The sequence below is a fragment of the Ochotona princeps genome, chromosome 29 (genome assembly GCF_030435755.1).
Source record: "Ochotona princeps isolate mOchPri1 chromosome 29, mOchPri1.hap1, whole genome shotgun sequence".
Lineage (NCBI taxonomy): Eukaryota > Metazoa > Chordata > Mammalia > Lagomorpha > Ochotonidae > Ochotona > Ochotona princeps.
The window spans coordinates 12,806,121-12,823,992 of NC_080860.1; the positions used below are offsets into that span (position 1 = coordinate 12,806,121).

Consider the following 17,872-nt stretch of genomic DNA (forward strand, 5'->3'; position numbering starts at 1 on the left):
TGGTTTTGATTTGGCCACATCCCAAACCTGTTAACAAGTCTTTGCTTTAGCTGTCCTAGTGGGTATATGGTGGTATCTCACTGGGGTCATCATTTACTTGAAAAGTTTGTGTATTCATCATTAGCACATTTCCTTAGGAAAACTATCTTGAAATGTCTCCAATTTGAAGAACTGGACTGTCTTAAAACAACAACTAACAAACGTTGAATGTTTTCACCTTTAAAAGGTTTTATGCTTGAGGAGACATGTTCCGCTTGAGTGGGTATTACACAATACCCATAGCAAAACATCACATGGAAACCCATACACACGTTTTTATGCAGCCATTAAATTTAAAAGTAAATCCTGTTGTCTCAATTGTTGCCCTATACATGTGTCATGTGTTATAGATGCAACTTATTAGAAAAAAGTTGCAATTCAACCTTTGGTCAGTTTTCTTTTGAAAAAAGTATTTTGACAAATGTTTAATTTGGAGAAGTCCGGTTGGCTGTTTTTTGTTATTGCTTATGCTTTTTGTTTCCTATTTATGCAGGTTTCACCTGAAGACTTATCACTACCTCCTGCCTCCTGACCCCTTGCTAAGAATTACACTTTAAGCTTTCACACTTGGAGCTATTGAGTTTGAGTTCATTCTTGAGTTAAATTTGAGTCTGCATGAGGAAGAGCGCAGGTGAATATTAAGTTGTCCCAGCAACATCACTGAAGTGACTATTACTCCCCATTAGAATTGTCTCGACATCCTTGTCAAAAGTCACTGGGTGTGAGGCTTAAGCCAGGGCGTCTCAACTATCCTGCTAAGCTGTATGTCTCTTACGCGAGGAGAGTCTGTCTGAACGACTACAGAATTATCACTAGTTTCAAAGTTGGGCAACGTAAATTCTCCAACTTCATTAACATTTTTGCCAAGCCACTGGTTCTTGAAATTCGTTCTCTGACTGAGTTAATATCTTTTTCATAGAAGTTAAAAATGCAACTATTTTCAAATGAAAGTTACTGATGGGTCACAAGTCACCTACACCCTGTTACGAAACTCAGGGAGAAGAGACGTTCTGTTACGTGCCAATAGTGGGTTACAGCAAGTCACATTAGGGGCTGTAAGGACAGCAGCATCTACACCCAGGTAGTGCAACCAGAGCAGAGTGTTGGATCACACTATGATCATACCAGGTTCCTGCGCCTTTGACTCCCAGATTGCAGCGGCACTCAATGACTACGAAGCCTTAGGGCCTTCTCCTGTGAGCAAGTAATCCACGTGACTTGGACTTACCTTGTGATTACAACACATCCCACTAGTTCTTCCTCCACTTTATTCCTTACTCTATCCGGTGGCAAGGAATGACGTAACCGGCATATTACATCATAAGCAGTTTCAAATCGGACAACTTTGTGACATGCATCAACACATAGGGTAAGGCCGTTTTCGTACGGCAGAACAGAGGTGCTATAACCAGGCCAGATTTCCATTCTGTAAACCACAAATGAGAAGATAGCCTTCAAGTCCAAGTTTACAATATGAAGCCAAACATTGGAGGGGCCTGAGCTCTCTATGCTTAAGAAGAATTGGTCTTTCAAGGGGCCTTTAAAGGTTGACCAGATATGATCTTTATAAGGTTTCATCTTTGTTAGATCATTTTTATTACCTTTTACAGGTTTAAATATGTCTGCAAAAAATTAAACTTTTATATTTAATCCATCTTTATACATCCATGTGGAATACAGATACACAACAATTTAATTGTTATGACTGAAAATATCTTCAAGAAATTCATTATCTAGGCTTTTCATTTAGGCTACCCATGATGTTTATAGAACAATTAGATACCTTATGGTTCACAACTAATCATGCCAAGAATTTTTTAAGTCAGTCTTTTTACTTTACTTGAAACGTATATAAAACTGAAAACTTAATTGTTGTTCATGTTTTGTGGGTACCATTTAAAAGGCCGCTTTGAAGTTACACCACTTTACAAGAGTAGCTTCCCACAGTATATGTTTGGGACTGGCGCCATAGCACAGTAGTATGCACTTCCATTCACAAGCACTGGCATTCCTAAATGAGTGCTGGTTTACATGCTGGCTGTTCCATATCTGATCCAGCTCCCCGATAATGACCTGAGAACGCAGACGAGGATGGCTCAAGTTCTTGGGCCCCTGCACCCACTTGAGAGAACCCAGACGAAGCTCCTGGTTCCTGGCTTTGGATTGGCTCAGCTCTAGCTATTGCAGCTATTTGGGGAACAAACCAGTGAATAGTACATCTTTCTCTCCCTGCCTCTCTTTCTGTAAGTCTGCTTTCAGAAAAAAATAAATTTTTAGAGAGAAAAGTATATGCCCAAAATCTGTATGACATGAGATTTTTCCATTCCATACGAACCCGTGTTCCTGGAACACATAGCCATGGTTATGGTTGAAATAGTTGCGACCAATCTGTTCAAAATTCATCAATTTCAGAACTCTAGAAATGTAAAGAATAAGTTTTGTTGGAAACATCTTCATTATGAAGCATTTGGTAACACATACAAGCATACACTAGGAAAAATAATCTCCCATGAGTTCGCCATTACTTCCATTAACACTACATATTAGATAAGTACACTACATGAGGTATTTTCATTTGCTCTCAGAACTTTGTCTTTTCATGATAAAATCTTACGTTCATGTCATCAAGACATCCTTCCTAGCAGGAACTGACTACAACATCTCCTACAAACTGTCTCACATTTTAATCCTGAGCATTTGGTCATCACGAGTCACAGCACAGGAAACAAATGTATTTGCACCATAGAGGAAATATGCACAGATGTACACAGTTGGTGCCCAGCCACTCCCGCTAGCTAAGTACCAGACTCAGGAAAAAAAGGATGAGAAAGGATCAAGTATATATCCGGGAGAAGCTGCTGAACCTGCACATTCTACTTAATTCTCAAGGATCATTTCATCACAAACAACTTTACTCACAATACAGGAGCACTGTTAGCGATAGAAACTCTAGAGCTGGCATGGTGGCATAGTAGCCTAAACCTCTACCTGTGGTGCCAGCACCCTTATCTAGACACTGTTTCAAATCCTGGTTGTTCCACTTACATCCAGCTCCCTGATAAAGGTCAAAATAAATAAATAAATAAATAAATAAATAAATAAATAAATAAATAGGAAGACCCAATGCCTTGGGACCCTGCACCCATGTAGGAGACCCAGAGGAAGCTCCTGGCTTTGGACCAACCCAGTTTTAGTTACTGTGGCTATTGTGGGAGCTAACCAACCATTGGAAGATCTGGCTCTCCTATATTTCTAACTTTCAAATAAAAATAAAAATAGATCTTAAAATGTAAATGCTAAAAGGCAATGACCTCTTCCCTCCTCACTGGCACACATCAACACGACACCATCCCACAGAAATGGACTATGGTGAACGTACCTTCTCATGATGATATTGTGGTAGCGGATGTAATCGACAGAGGTGGGCAGGACCTCCGTGTTAAACACGAGTGTAATCTCCACGGTGCTGCCGTCATCATTCCGGCTGATTAAATTCATGTTCTGAGATGCAGAAAAACCAATGTCCAGATGTCCTTCCACACATAGCAGTTTCCATTGCGTGACAAGTCACACGTCAGTTGGCCATCCAACACACCACATAGCACAATCATCTTTCACATACAGACATGCTCAGAGGACCCATGTTTCACAAAGCATGTGTACCTAATACTCAAAATGAAAAACATCTCCCAACCCTGCAAGTTATTGATGCTGCAGAAGAATCAATTGGAGAAGATAAATCCTACGAATGTGGTGTGTGTGTGTGTGTGTTTTGAGGGGGATGGCTCAAGTTTGAGGAAATACGAAAATAGCCAAAATGATTTAGCATTGTAAATCATCACACAGTGCTTAAAAATTCTAAAATTCCATGGAAGCATCGAAAATTGAGACATTCAGTACTAGGGATGACCAAATATGGCATGTTGCCTTTGTTGCAAACTACATGGGTAAAAGACCTTCAGGACATCTGTACAAACTATTGTAGAGAAACAGTGTTGTTACATACTATACATACAATATATAAGCACAAATGGAAAAGCAAGTAAGGCCAATGTGAAATAGCATTACTTAACCCTGTTATCCAGTTTCTGGAATACCACTAATGAGCTTCCATCCAGCAGAAAGTACTTTCCAATCTTCGACTTCTGCTGATTCAGTAAAATCATCTGCGCAGCTGCACCTTCTATTTTTGGGTGGTAATACACATGGTATGTATAGGCAAGTTTCCGGAGCTGCGATGTCACACGGATATGGTTTGTACAAACCTCTGTAGATACACCTGCTGAACCTGAAAAATTGAGCTAGGTTGCAACCATGAAACAAGATGACCGATTCAACACTCCCTACCCCGCCCCACATCACCATTTCCCAAGAATCTTGACACGATTCTCTGGGCAGTTGAAGTTACCTGTAGCAAGGATCTTGGTAAACCAGTCAGTGTAACGAGATTCAACTACTTAACAATGAAGACAAATCAAAAACAAAGGCTTTTGCTCCTTCCAAAAGGCCAAACTGAAAGTTAACATGTGTAACAAACTTAAAAAAATGCATACTACATATATAAAATAATTACTAATCTATTATGATTATATGAAATGTAATATAATTTATGATTATATAATGCATGCCATATATAATTGTAAAATATATATCATGTATTATGTTAAATATATACATCAACACAAAGAACTAGCCATTCTATTTAAGTGAAGAATTCATTCAAGACCTTGCAAAAGTCATTTCCACACAAATGCTCTGACAAGTAGGTGCACAGTGAGGGTGTGCCTCCATTCACTCACAGGAAGCGCTGGAGTATCTGTTACCCACTGGGGTTCCTGTTTGTGACCCCATGCTTACAATGAACAGCTCCAGGGAATTAAGCGGTCATTGGCCAGCATACCTGTTTTTGACTGCCACACATGTTCCAAGTTCTGTATAGTATTCAACGAGTAGTCGTCATACAGCCTCGAAGTCTTCTCTTTAGTGTCCTTCAAATCCTTTGAGTTTCCTATGGGAAAAGCAAGGTGAACTCCACAGAGGGCCCAAGTGAGGAGGGATCCCGAATCAGGAGCATGATAGTCATCACCCCCAACTACATGGGCAGCCCAGGTTGTTTGAATCAGCAGCAGAGAGCTTGATCTTGGTCTGTCTTACAAAATAAGCATTTGAAATCTGCACCGTTTCCATCATACACATTCCCATGTACTCTAAGACTTTTGAACATACAGATTTTTTTTATTTGCTAACTTAAGATTCTTTCGGAGAACTTTTTGAAGTACCCTGTTTCACGTCTTAATTTGATGTATTCAAATGTGTAACTTCATTGTAAGGGTTCTAGATTGTGTACTGTTCTAGTTACATGATTAGAGGTTGACTCATCAGAAGCCATACTGCTGCAGGGAGCAAAAAACTAGTTCTAGCTGTGTCATCACCTTGGACATATCCTCAGCAAGTAACAATACCACAGCCTGTCTTCTCACTTGTACCAGCAGGATGAGGCTCACCTGTGACCCAAGAGGATGCTACATGGCAGGTGAAACACCCAGAAAGGCAAGGAGCTGGTCAGCTTTTCAAATACAGCAATTTAAGAAGCCAAGGAAAGGATGTACCTAGAATTCTTATCAGTTATCGCAAAGATGTGGCCCAAGTGGGAACAGCAATTCTATTGAGTTGGCTTATGAAAAATAACCTCTTTTCCCTAAGATTTCAGGTCAAAGACAAATCAAACACTGACAGCCTGATAATTCGCTGTAGGATGGGGGAAGAACTGCCAACTAACTTGCACATTCTGCTAAGACTCAGGGGAGTAGTGAGGCTGTCTGTCCAGAACTTTCTTCCGCTGGAGTGCATCTGCTTGCATGAAGTATTTCCCCGCCCTTGCCTCCACTCCCACCTTGAGCTGCAGCTTCTCCTTCTGCTCCTCGTGGTTTCTCCTCCATAGTCACTGGACCACTCTCTGGTTCAGGGGCTTTGACTTCCTCTTGTGGTGGCTGGTGTTCACGCTGGGGCTGTACATTTTTTCAGAGATCAAAGTAACAACTAGTGCTCTCCATACATCCATTCACCCTCCCAAAGGCATTTGTGATCAGGCAAGTACCTTTTTTGGAAGGGTTCACATTCCCGTGATAGGAAGTCAGTTTGATAACTAGTACATAGAGCGCTGTGCACCTGAACTGCTAAGAAAATGGAGAGAGCAGCACCACATGCAGTGAGGAGTGTCAGGAGGTACATGGTTATGGAGAGGAATTAGTAAAGGGGCAGGTGGCACTAGTTCAAGGGTACCAAAGGAAGCTGACATTGAACCAAAGGCTTGAAGCAGGTGACTGCACTAGCAAAGTTACACAAACCATACGTGGGAGGAAACGCAAGAAAGAAATGTCTCAGGTGGGAACATTGAAGAAACAAGGAGGTCCATGGCTGGAAGATGAAGGAAGGGGGCTTAGCAGGAGAAGCCAGGAAAGTGAAGGGAAGGTAGAAATCTTCCCAGGGTGATATGCGGGGACATGAAAAGAGAAGCTGCTTGAACTGATTTGTCTGGTCTGCCATAAAGGAAAGGTTTAGTTGAAAAATTATGAAAAATAGGGGAGACAGATGGAATGGGAGACAGGCATCTACCAGTTGGTTCACTTCCCAAGTGGTCACCGTGGCCAGGGCTGGATCAGGCCAAAGCCACGAGTCCAGAATTCCATCTGGGTCTTCCACTTGGGTAGCAGGAACCTAAGCACTTGGGCCATCTTCTGCTGCTTTGCATCAGCAGGGAGTTGGGCTGAAAGTAGAATAGTCAGGACCATGTTCATAGGGGATCCAGCATTTCAGGTGACAGCTGCACCCCAGCATCAGTCCCTCTCAGGTTCTAACTTGGAGCACACTCAGAGGTGGGGACAGAAGCAAAAGCCAGGAAACCACAGGAGGCCACTGCATGTCCAGCAAAGGTAGGTGTGGTCTGGACCAGAAAGTAGGAGTATAGGTTATAAGAGGGCACCAGCTACTGGGTAGTTCTTTAGAAAAAAAAAAAGATTGAGATAACAGTATTCCCTGGTTGTTTATGCAATGGCTTACAGGAACAGACAAAAGGCAGACAGAAGGAACTCCGAGTTTTAAACACAACCAGAAATCTCGTCTACTTGAGGCTGTGCAAGTTCCAAGGACACGGCAACCATTTTGTGGAACATGGAATTGGCACATGTATTTTGGTGTCAACATTTGTTTAAGTCTATGCAGATCAGGGCTCTGCCACTAGCTCATGAAAAATGTATAACAAAGAAAAGCAGAGGGATTTCTTAAAAGGCATTGAGCACCGTAAGAAACACAACTTTTAATTCCATTTCCCTGGTGAACTTTTTCAGATAGCCGTTTGCTTTAGTGAACTTGCTTGTTTTCAAAACACTTCCCACGAGGAATCCTTTGCTGAAAGCAAGACATGGGAAGAAACCACGGCCACCAGGCTGGGTGGAAAGCAAGCTTGTTTGCAAAGGAGAACAGGAAGCCATGGAGGAGGACCCAGGTGGGTGAGCGCTCCTTCCTGGCCAACGTTGATGGAATTCTGACTTTTCTTGGGAAGGTTTCTGATCGCCAGCCAGGAGGTGATCCTAAGTCTGAACTCTACTGGCTCAACAATAGGTTCCATGTTCCTTATTGTTCCTAGCACAAAGGAAGCAGTAAACATTGCAACACTTACCAAAGCCATAGCAGATGTTGTGGATTGATTGGGTAACCTGTTTTGGGCGTGTTTCCTGGCCTTGCCCCTTTTCCTGCCCGACATTGTGGTCCTCAAGAGGATGTTCCTGTGGTCAGAAAACCCCAGGATATCACAGTTACAGTAGACATCCTTCTAAATCCACCCACACTCCTCCCAGTCCCTGACTACCTAGATTCAGATAAAGGTGTGGGTTTTTTTTCTTCCAACCTGGTGCTTCAAGGAGAAAAGATTCCTGTAGCAAAAGCTAGCGAACTTGGTCAAAACAACCTCAGGAACTTAAGAAGTGCGTTGGTTGCGGTTTTCTGCCCTATACACACTCTCAAGATGATACTGCGCTTGCTTGGAGGTCTCCAGTGGGTACGGCCCCGTGTTCTCTTTTCTCAGGCACCCAAGCCTTGGGTTCCCAGCCCTTCCCTTACACCAGGATGGGTTCTCCCCTTTGCTCTATCTTGGGCCTTCAGGCTTTCGGGTCACAACAGCTCACCTATTCTCTCAGGAATCAAGCTGACAACAGCGCCGTGCACGGGGACGCTGCGACGCCTAGCAGCAACTCTTGATCATCGGTGTTCGCCAAGCCCGAGCCGCCAAAGCTCCTCTTCTGGGGTCTGCAGTACTCACGAAGGGGCTGCCGGGCACCGAAGTGCCGACCAGCCCAGCTTTCCAGCGAGACGTACCGCACACAGGTGCCGGCCCTCGATCTCTGCTCAATTTGAATTTAACACTGCCAGCCTGGCCCTTCGCTGGCGCCTCCTCCCTCTCCGCCCTCCACCCTCCACCCTCCTCCTGCCTCCGCACATCTTCTCTATTAACCATCACGGATTTCTCTGCCAGGTGGCCCTGCAAAGCGCTGAGATTGAAACCCTGGAATTGCAGTGGTTACTGCGGAACAGCTGCTCGGACTTTCTTTGGAGTCTATTGATGAGGTCCGTTTGGCACCGGGCCAGGCAAGTGGATTCGCTGTGCTTTGTAAACCGATAACGTATTTTGAATATTAAAAAAAAAAATCATTATTATGTCTCTTGTATCTTTTTCATTTATTGCATCCACGCTTGTAACTTAGGTTTATTTATTCATTTTTTAAATTGTTAACTCTCGATATTTGCATAGTTTGGCGTGTATGTCCTTGAGAGATGTACTGGGTACCTATTTTAAGGAGGAGGGAGACATCTATCACTCTTTTTCAAATGATCTTTATCTTACTATTTTCAAATGATCTTTTACTTATTACTTCAATGGAGCCAGCGCGATGGCTTAATTGGTTAATTCTCTCTTTGCAAGCAACTCGTGTCCCAGCTTCCCAACCAGCTTGTGGCCTGGGAAAGCAGTCAAGGATAGCCCAAAGCCTCGGGACCCTGGATCCATGTGGGAGACCCTGGAGAAACTCCTGATTCCTGGCCTTAGATCAGCTCAGCTCCCGACATTGCAGCCACTTGGGGAGTAAACCAGCAGATGGAAGCTCTTTCTGTTTCTCCTTCTCTCTGTAAACATGTCTCTTAAATAAAAATCAACAATTTTTTTTAAAGTCCATCAAGACTCCGAGAAACTCAGGGATATGAATAAATGAAAGAATGAAGGCCTCTGCATTTATTAGGGTTCTCCAACTATTTTCTTCTTTCCCAACATTGTTTTATTGTTACTGGAAAGGGATGCTGAATAGATGACTCCAGTCCCAAAAGTTACTCCGGTGAATGCTTTTCTCATCAAGGATGGGAGAGTTCTCATTGAACACACTTGTACTGAAGAGGCAGCCAAGACATATAAAACATCAGCAACGTGTTCAAGTTCACAGGTGCAGAAGCAAAGGGCAGCGGCTTCCTGTGTCATCGGTAAAGACGAGGACTTTAACATTAAGGAGCACCAGGGCTCCTCTAGGCTGGCTACTCTCCTTCTTCTGTGAAAAGATACCAATCCCCAGTGCCAGCTCTGACATTTCTTGCTTTAACTGGCCTAAACGGGAGACAAGCCAGCCACCTGGATTCATGAAATCCCACAGGTAACTCTGAAGCCGGATGAGGTCAGATTGCTGACCATGAGTCCTGATCCACTGGTACAGACAGGACTTAACACCTGTGGTTAAAGACCAGTCAGAACATCTGCCGTGAGCTTCCCTCCAGACCTCACCATTTGATGGAGCTCAGGCCATTCTGAGCACAGGAAGGTGGGGTAGCTCTCCCACTTGAACAGGCACCAGAGTTATTCAGAGGGCTTGTTTCAGTGCAGATCCCCAGGCCTGGCTCTCCCCAGCCTCTAATGCAGGGGTTGAGATCTTCCAACAGAGATCAACAAAGCAAAGCGATGCATCTGCAGCATTTTGTGTTTATTTGTTTATTTTTTTTAAATAACCTAATCTCAGAAGCAGTACACCATCACTTCTTCTGTACTATTTACCTCCCAGACCAACCCTGGTATGATGTAAGAGGGGACCGTAGAAGGGTGATTCTTGAGGGATATTTGGGAAACGGGATCCCCATCCATGTTTCTGTGCTCTGTATTTATTATGGTTCTCCAACTATTTCCTTCTTTTCCAACATTGTTTTACTTTATTTTTATTGGAAAGGCAGGTCAGATTTATGGAGAGAAGGAGAGACAAAGATCTTCCAAAAATCTGCTGGTTTACTCCCCAATTGCCTTCAACAACCAGAGCTGAGCTGAGCTGAAGTCAGGAGACAGGAGCCTCTTCTGGGTCTCCCACATGGGTGCAGGGTCCTAAGGCTTTGGGCCGTCCTATGCTGCTTTCCCAGACCTCAAGTAGGGAGCTGGATGGGAAGTGGAGCATCCAGGACATAAACTGGCACCCATATGAGATTCCTGTGCTTGCAAAGTGAGGATTTAGCTAATTGAGCCATCGCACAGGGGCCCTCAACCTTGTTTTAATGACTTGGGATCTCTTGATATTCCAAAGGGATTTAAGGAAGGGTTTGTTCATGTCTGCAAAACACATGGGGACTCTGACAGGCATAGACCGTAGATTGTTTTGGGAAGAGGGAAATGAAACAAACATCATCTCTGGGCTCATCCCCCACGGAACAAACCTGCTGGATAAAACACACAGCAACACTGTTTGAGGAGCCAGCAAATCTGCCACTGCTGCACCAGGGAATGGGGCATGATACGCAGGTGAACAAAGCCATCACACGGTTCTCTCCCTTAAACCCAGGTCCCTTGGGCCCCAATACCCAGCCCTGCTTGCCTGCTGACCCAGCACCCTCCTTCATTGTGACTCACCTCATCCCTCCCACTCCCTAGTTCTAACCTTCTGTCTCAAACATGACGTCTGCCCCTTCCCCACATCCCTAAGGGACACGACTTCAGTCCCTGATAGGTTCATCTCTCTAAGGAGAATGAGGAAGAAAAAGATAATTTCCAGCAGTCCTTGAAAATACAAATATCTAGAAACCATCCACTTTTCAAGAACACACAGGAGATGGTGTCAATTCAAGGAGGCCTATAAAGTAATACGTCTTCCCCTCCCAAGGACCATCCTATTTGATCCTCCCTAGAAAACAGCCTCAGATCATCCTGCAGAAATGGAAAGCAAGGGTCTCAGGTAGTCTACTCCGAAGCCTGCCAGACTACAGGGTTTCCATAGTGACTGGTGGATTCCACAACCAGGCAAATGGCTGATGTTGATGATGATGTCTTCAATGGGAAGGACCCAGCTTGAGCACGCAGGCATGCAGCTGGGGAAGAGGATCAACAGAGCGATAGATTTGCTGGTGGAGGAGAAGGCACAGCCTGGCCCGCAGTCCAGAAGCTGGCACCGTGTTTCAGCATTTATTATTCACTGATGCCTGTGTGCTAAGAGTGTTATATGCATTATGCCAAACGTTCCAGATGTAGCAGGTGAGAACCTGTTTCTGAGATGAGCAACCTGAGACCCACAGAGGCCAGATACCAGGTGGCAGGGGTAGAGGTTCAGACACCACCCCCCTGCCAGAGGGGCCTGCCTTCCATGAGTCATGGATTCTGTTCCTGTGGGAACCTTCATCCCTCCCCTGGCCAGAGAGCAAGCCCAGGTTGTTTCCTGTGTGTTGGGACTGTCCGGCAGCTCCCTTGTGGTCAAGGTTTCATGTGAAGGCCCCCTGTGTCATGCGTGGGTACTGAAGTGACCGCCATCCACCTCAGTGGAGGTGGTGGGGACAGGCAGCCACGCTGTGTATGCAGGCAAGCTCTGAATCCACATACTCTCCCTCCTGACATTTGAGTTCTGACAGGTGTGCCAAAACTTTGATAAGTCAGAAAGTTCACATGAATGGAACAACAATGACAACACGTTTTGGTGAAATCTGAGGAGCTTCTGGTTGATATTGTATCGGAATAATTCTTTTTTAATTTTTTAAAGATGTATTCATTTTTATTGGAAATTCAGACTTACAGAGAGGAGATAACAAAAAGATTTTCTGTCCACTGGTTCACTCTCCAAGTGGCCACAATGGCAGTAACTGAGCCCCAGGAGCCAGGAGCCTCTTCCGGGTCTCCCACGTGGGTGCATGATATGAAGGCTTTGGGCCGTCCTCGACTGTTTTCCCAGGTCACAAGCAGGGAGCTGGAAGGGAGGTGGAGCAGCCAGGACATGAACTGGTGCTCATATGGGATCCTGGCGCTTGCAAGATGAGAATTTAGCCACTAGGCTCTGGAGCCAGGCCTGATATGGAAGAATTCTACACTGATACATTGTAATTAAAGTTTAAAAAGGAGTGAGTTGGTGGCCTAGTGGCTAAAGTCCTCATCTTGAACATACCAGGATCCCATATGGGCACCGGTTCTAATCCCAGTGGCTCTGCTTCCCATCCAGCTCCCTGCCTGTGGCCTGGGAAAGCAGTCTAGGACAGCCCAAAGCCTTGGGACACTGCACCCATGTGGGAAACCTGGAAGCAGCTCTGGGCTCCTGGCTTCAGACTGGCTCAGCTCCTGCCATTGCAATCACTTGCGGAATGAATCAATGGATGGAAGATCTTCCTCTCTGTCTCTCCTCCTCTCTGTTTATCTGACTTTGCAACATAAATAGAATAAATCTTAAAAAAAAAAAAAAGGAGGCTCAGTGGAGAGCCATTTCTGCAGTAAAAGGGCAATAACATATTTCTGGCATCTGGACTTAGAAGCCTTTGTGTAACCACAACCTGGGTGGGTCACTTCTTTTCTCTCTTAGAGACCCAGTTTCCTCTGTGGAGACCACCATCACAGGAGCCTGCGGGGTGTGGGTCACAGCCTGGTCCTTCTCGCCTGGTGATGTGGTATGTTAAATGGACTGAGTTGAGAAGCCTTGATGCTACTCTGTGTGAAGATTCAGTGTCATTCATCAGCATTGTTGGAAGATTTTTGATGATGGAATCAATGGATTCACTGTTAACACCTTCTCCTTTTCTTTTAAAAATACTTACTGGAGAGGCAGAAAAACAGAATTCTTACCCCTCAAATGCCTACAACCACCAGGCCAAGGGTGGGAGCTGGCCACGCAACCCAGGGATCCTACCATGGTAGCAGGAACCCAATTACTGAATGCCCTGCTACTGCCTTCCAGGCTGAATTGGCAGGAAGCTGGAGTCTATAGCCTGAGTTGGGAATTGAACTCTGGCACTGTAATGTGGCACACAGGCATCTTTTTCAAATGTGATTTATTTCTCACTTTGTTTCCAAGAGAGAGAATGAGAATCTTGCATTTGCTGGTTCACTCTTCAAATCACTGCTACAGCTAGTGCTGGGACAGATCAAAGCAAAAAAAAAAAAAAAAATCCTGGAATACCATCCAGTTCTCCCACATGAGTGGCAGGAGCTCAAGCACTTAGGCCAGCTTCTCCTGCCTTCCCAAGAACATCAGCAGGGAGTGGGATTTGAAGCAGAAGAGCCAGGAGTTGAACTGACACCCCAATATATGATGCCAGTGTCACAGATGGCTGGCGGCTTAGCTTGCTACGCTACAATGCCAACCCTGCGACAAGCATCTTAGCTGCTGGGCTAAACACCTGCCCCTTTAAGCCTATTTTCTATTTCTTCTTTAGCCCACTTCATTTTCCTTTAGAAGCTTTCTGACTTCTCAACAGAATGGAGAGAGTGATCATGCTGATTGATACAAACAAAAAAAAAGCTTTTTAACAAAAAGCAACATCTTTTTATGATAGAAACATTCAACCTAGGGAGAGGAGGGAACATTCAACCTGTCAAATGACATGAGTAGGAAACCCAGATCCGGCAGTGTCACAATGAGGAGAGGAGGAACGTTTCCCCCATTAAGATCAGAAATAAGACAAGCATGCTGGCTTTGGTGACATGAACATAAGTTGTCACCAAATGAACTAAAAACACTCTGGTCATGGTTGGGATATGCAGTTTCCTATAGTAATCAAAATAGTGTGGTGCTGACATGACGATAGCTATCTAGACCACTGCATAGAAATTGGAGTCCAGAGTAAATCCAAACACCTGAGATCCATTGATTTCAAGATATTGTGAAGAACAATAGCCTGTTCAACAAATGGCGCTGGGACACCTGCACGTCCATCTGGACCCTCACATCTTACAAAACTCAGAACGGAGCTGTCACCACAAAACTCTCAAAGGAAAAGCTAGGGACAGATATTCCCAACCTGGGGAATTAGTGATGGCTTCTTAGCAATGGCACCGAAAGTGAAAGAACAAAAGAGACAATAAACAAATTGGTTGGGCTTTATAAAAATGAAAAGCCTAAGTGTACCAACCCTGCAGGCAGATGGCAAGAAAGAAAAAAAATCACACACAGAATGAGAGACTATTTGCCGATCACATCTATGCTAAAGGTCTCGTCTCCCCAGTGCATGAAGAACTGGTCTAACGAGACAACCAAAAGACAAACACTCCCATTTTAAAATGGGCAAAGGACTCCAGAGAAGACAAATGACTCACAGCCATGTAAAAAGATGTTCAACACAATCAATCACCAGGAGAATACAAACCACAGGAGAGACCATTTCACATCAACTCGAACAACACCCATATGGGATGCTAGCACCACAGATGAGGTTAAACGTATGATGCCACAGTGCCAACCCCAGTGCTTTGTTCTTACTTGGGGCATTGGTTATGTGTGTGATTAGATGACAAGACAACCTCGCTTATTTGTACACTTGCATGCATTTCTTGGTGTGCATATTATATTTCAATAGGCTGGTAAAAAAATATGGCATAAAACTCCACATTTAAAAACACTGTTGGTAGGGCACAAAAGGGTGTGGTCACTTTGGGAAAGAATTAAGAGTGCTCAACATGGAGCCAGCATATCACCCACCAGTGCTACTCCTAGGTAGATACCTGGGCTAAATACACAAGCGTGTTTACTTTGCGTGTTTAGTATATTCACAAAGGACCTGCACCCAGGTGCCCATCACAGCAACATTCATAGCGATCAGAATGTTGAAAAGCAGGCTGACTTTTTTCCTGTTTGTGTGCGTGGAAGCAGACATACGTTACCAAGCCCTGTTGCATCAATAAGATGATTTCAACTGCATGGCAGAGAAAAGCCCTAGCCCAAACACTTCACAGTGAGAAAAAATATTTTCTGAGATCAGTGTTGTGGCGTAGCGGTGAAGCTGCCACCTGTAGTGCCAGTATCCCATATGGTGCCAGTGCCTGTTCTGGCTGCTCCACTTCCAATCCAGCTCCCTGCTAATGCACCTTAAGTTCCAAACCAAGGACAGAGTTCCAAACCACCAGGCATTTAGTCTACTCAGATCTTCAAATGACTTTGTAGGAGGACATTGTGACCCGAAAAGGTCAGTGAGCACAGGACTACAGTTGGTTGGATAATATTTGGAGGAGAATAACCAAATGGCTACCTTTTGTATACCTTATTGGATATCATCTGCATATGTATATGAGAACACCTGGTGGAATATACAAGACAAAAGGAGTTCCAAACAAGCATTAATGGTTTTGTTGATAAGCTCAGCACTTCCTCCCTTATCCTATATGACCCTCAGAGTATAAAGTCTGATGCTACTAATAAACCTCGGCTTTTGACCATCAGTCAGGGTCCACGCGTGTTATTATCGGCTCCGTGCACCAAGTCCATCGCTGCGGGACAGCGACATGACTTGGTCACGGCTCACGTGTATCGGGCAAGACCACCTGCTTCACTGCCATCCATGTCATCTAGAAACAGCCTCGCAGCACACCCAGAATGTAGCCAAATATCTGCGTGCCTCATCGCCCAGGCAAGTGGATGCACACAACTAAGTTTCATAACCACAGGGCACTCTGCTGCAAAGTACCCACAATGCAACACTGACTAGGGGTCCTCCGATAAGTTAAGAGCGCCCAGCTTTGGATGTTGTCTCTCTCGCACGTGCTCGCACGCTCTTTTTTTCCTAGATGCATGTCTTTGTTCAGACTATTTAAATCCTCCAAGTCTCTGCTCCAAAATGCAGATTACAGGCAGATCCTATGTGACAAGGCTGTCTGGTACAAAGAACTGAACAAGATCCTATGTGCGATGTTTGTAGCACCATCGCACACATTAAGTGCTCAATAAATTATAGCTATTATTGTTAATTATTCTTTTGGAGGCCATGTGCTGTGCCAGTTATGCACACCTCTTTGCTCCAAAAGAATTCTTCCATGTTGGCGTCTTTGTAAATAAAGTAAACCGGTTCTTTCCAAGACTCATTGATGATGAGTGCAAAGCTGAGCTTTCCCAGTAGAGGGCACCAGAGGGACAAGGTAGGAGGATGCAGACTTACTGCTGTTGGCTATGGTCAACCACCAAGGGCTGAGTTGCGGCCAAAAGAGTAGCATGGTCCAGGTGCCACAATTCCCAGACCCTGGGGAAGGCTTTGGGACTCACTCAGGTGCGTTTTCTGGATCTGGAATAAAGTAGGATCCAGGCCTTAGGAAGCTGCTTTTAGGTAAACACACCCTGGTGTGGAATGCTCCAGGGTACCAGGCCCTGGACTCAGAGTTGTGGCACTGTGTGGGAGCCCAGTCAGACCCATCTTGCTGTCGCTGCTGAGTGCTGTCAGGCCGTTTATCCTGGAAGCAAAGTTCCAAACGTCCCAGGAGGCACAGTATAGGTCAGTGGCTGTTACTCAGTGATTGGGACGGGAAGAAAAAAATAAAATCCCACCAACTTCGAAGATTGACTTGCTAAGAGCAATTGCTTAGGCAAACCGCTTTTCCAAAGGGTCCAAATTCACTTCAGGGTGCAGCCGAGGGGGAGAACTGTTAATGTTGGAATGTGGGCTATTGCTCCCTTCCGCTCCTCAACTGGTGGAAGTATTATGGGGAAGAGAATCTCAGGAGATGCCCAGAGCCCTTACCCAGTGTAGCGCCTGGCGTGTGGTAGGATATTAACATGTTCCTCTATTGCTGCCCAGCAGCAATCCTGAGTGGAGTGAGCCTCCCCCCTCCACGCTCCTGGGCAGGGGTGGGACTGTGACAGACATCCCCTATCCCCTAGCCAGGTGGCAGGTGCACTCATTGCATGATTTCCAACTGAAAGTGGAGCCAAACATAGATGGGGCCCTGGGGGATGGTGCTTATCAAGGCCCTGCAGGATCTCAAGCCCAGCACCCCACTGGCCCCACCTCACCACCACGTTACTCCTCGCTACATGTCACTCAGTGGGCAGCTCCCACCCCAGGCCCTCTGGGTTTGCTGGACCCCTTAACCTAAACTTCTCTCCCCCTGGAATCCCCACAGCATGGCCTCCTCCATGTCCTGTTTACTCACAGATCACCTGATCAGGGGACTCTCCCTACCTCTGGTACAAGCCCCACCTGTCTCGGCCCTCCTGTCTCTCTTACCTACTTCATTTATTTTTTTCAGAGCCTTCCACCCTACTATATCTTCAGCTTAATTTGGCCCATCCACTCCAAAATCTCTAGCAAAGTCACATGGCACACAGCAGGTGCCCACAGCACACTGACCTGAATTACATCACACATGGCCATGGTCAGGGACTTGGACGTGGCTGCCAGGCAGCAAGGAGGGGGGACTCCAGGCGGGACAAGGCTTTGTACTGTGGAGCATGCTCCCTGTTACCCAGTCTCCAGAGGATGAAGGAAGGCAAGTGCATCCTATTGAGGCCAATCTCCTGGGAGGATTCTATGCACCCCAACCACCTGCATGAAGGGGAAAAGGTCATTGGCCTGTGGCCTTTCCTGG

At 45.2% G+C, this 17,872-nt stretch overlaps 1 protein-coding gene across 1 annotated transcript; it reads right to left on the bottom strand.

Annotated features, from left to right (window-relative positions):
* Nucleotides 1-675: 675 nt before the first annotated feature.
* LOC131478279 (piwi-like protein 3) lies at nt 676-7,819 on the bottom strand. The gene is made up of 7 exons (XM_058656830.1): nt 7,718-7,819; nt 5,933-6,047; nt 4,940-5,047; nt 4,113-4,327; nt 3,419-3,540; nt 2,375-2,455; nt 676-1,465 (listed from the first exon to the last, which is right to left on the bottom strand). The coding sequence occupies exons 1-7, from the start codon at nt 7,799-7,801 to the stop codon at nt 1,264-1,266; spliced, it is 927 nt and encodes a 308-aa protein (XP_058512813.1). The 5' UTR covers nt 7,802-7,819; the 3' UTR covers nt 676-1,263.
* Between the last annotated feature and the right edge of the window lie 10,053 nt (nt 7,820-17,872).

Bases quoted from the DNA above. Each gene is read 5' to 3' on its own strand.
- LOC131478279 (XM_058656830.1), bottom strand. From the start codon at position 7,801: ATGTCGGGCAGGAAAAGGGGCAAGGCCAGGAAACACGCCCAAAACAGG. The intron at 5,048-5,932 runs GTGGGAGTGGAG...CTTTTCCCATAG, and splicing joins AGGAGAAGCTGCAGCTCAAG to GAAACTCAAAGGATTTGAAG. The intron at 3,541-4,112 runs GTTAAGTAATGC...TCTGCATCTCAG, and splicing joins TCCAGAAACTGGATAACAGG to AACATGAATTTAATCAGCCG.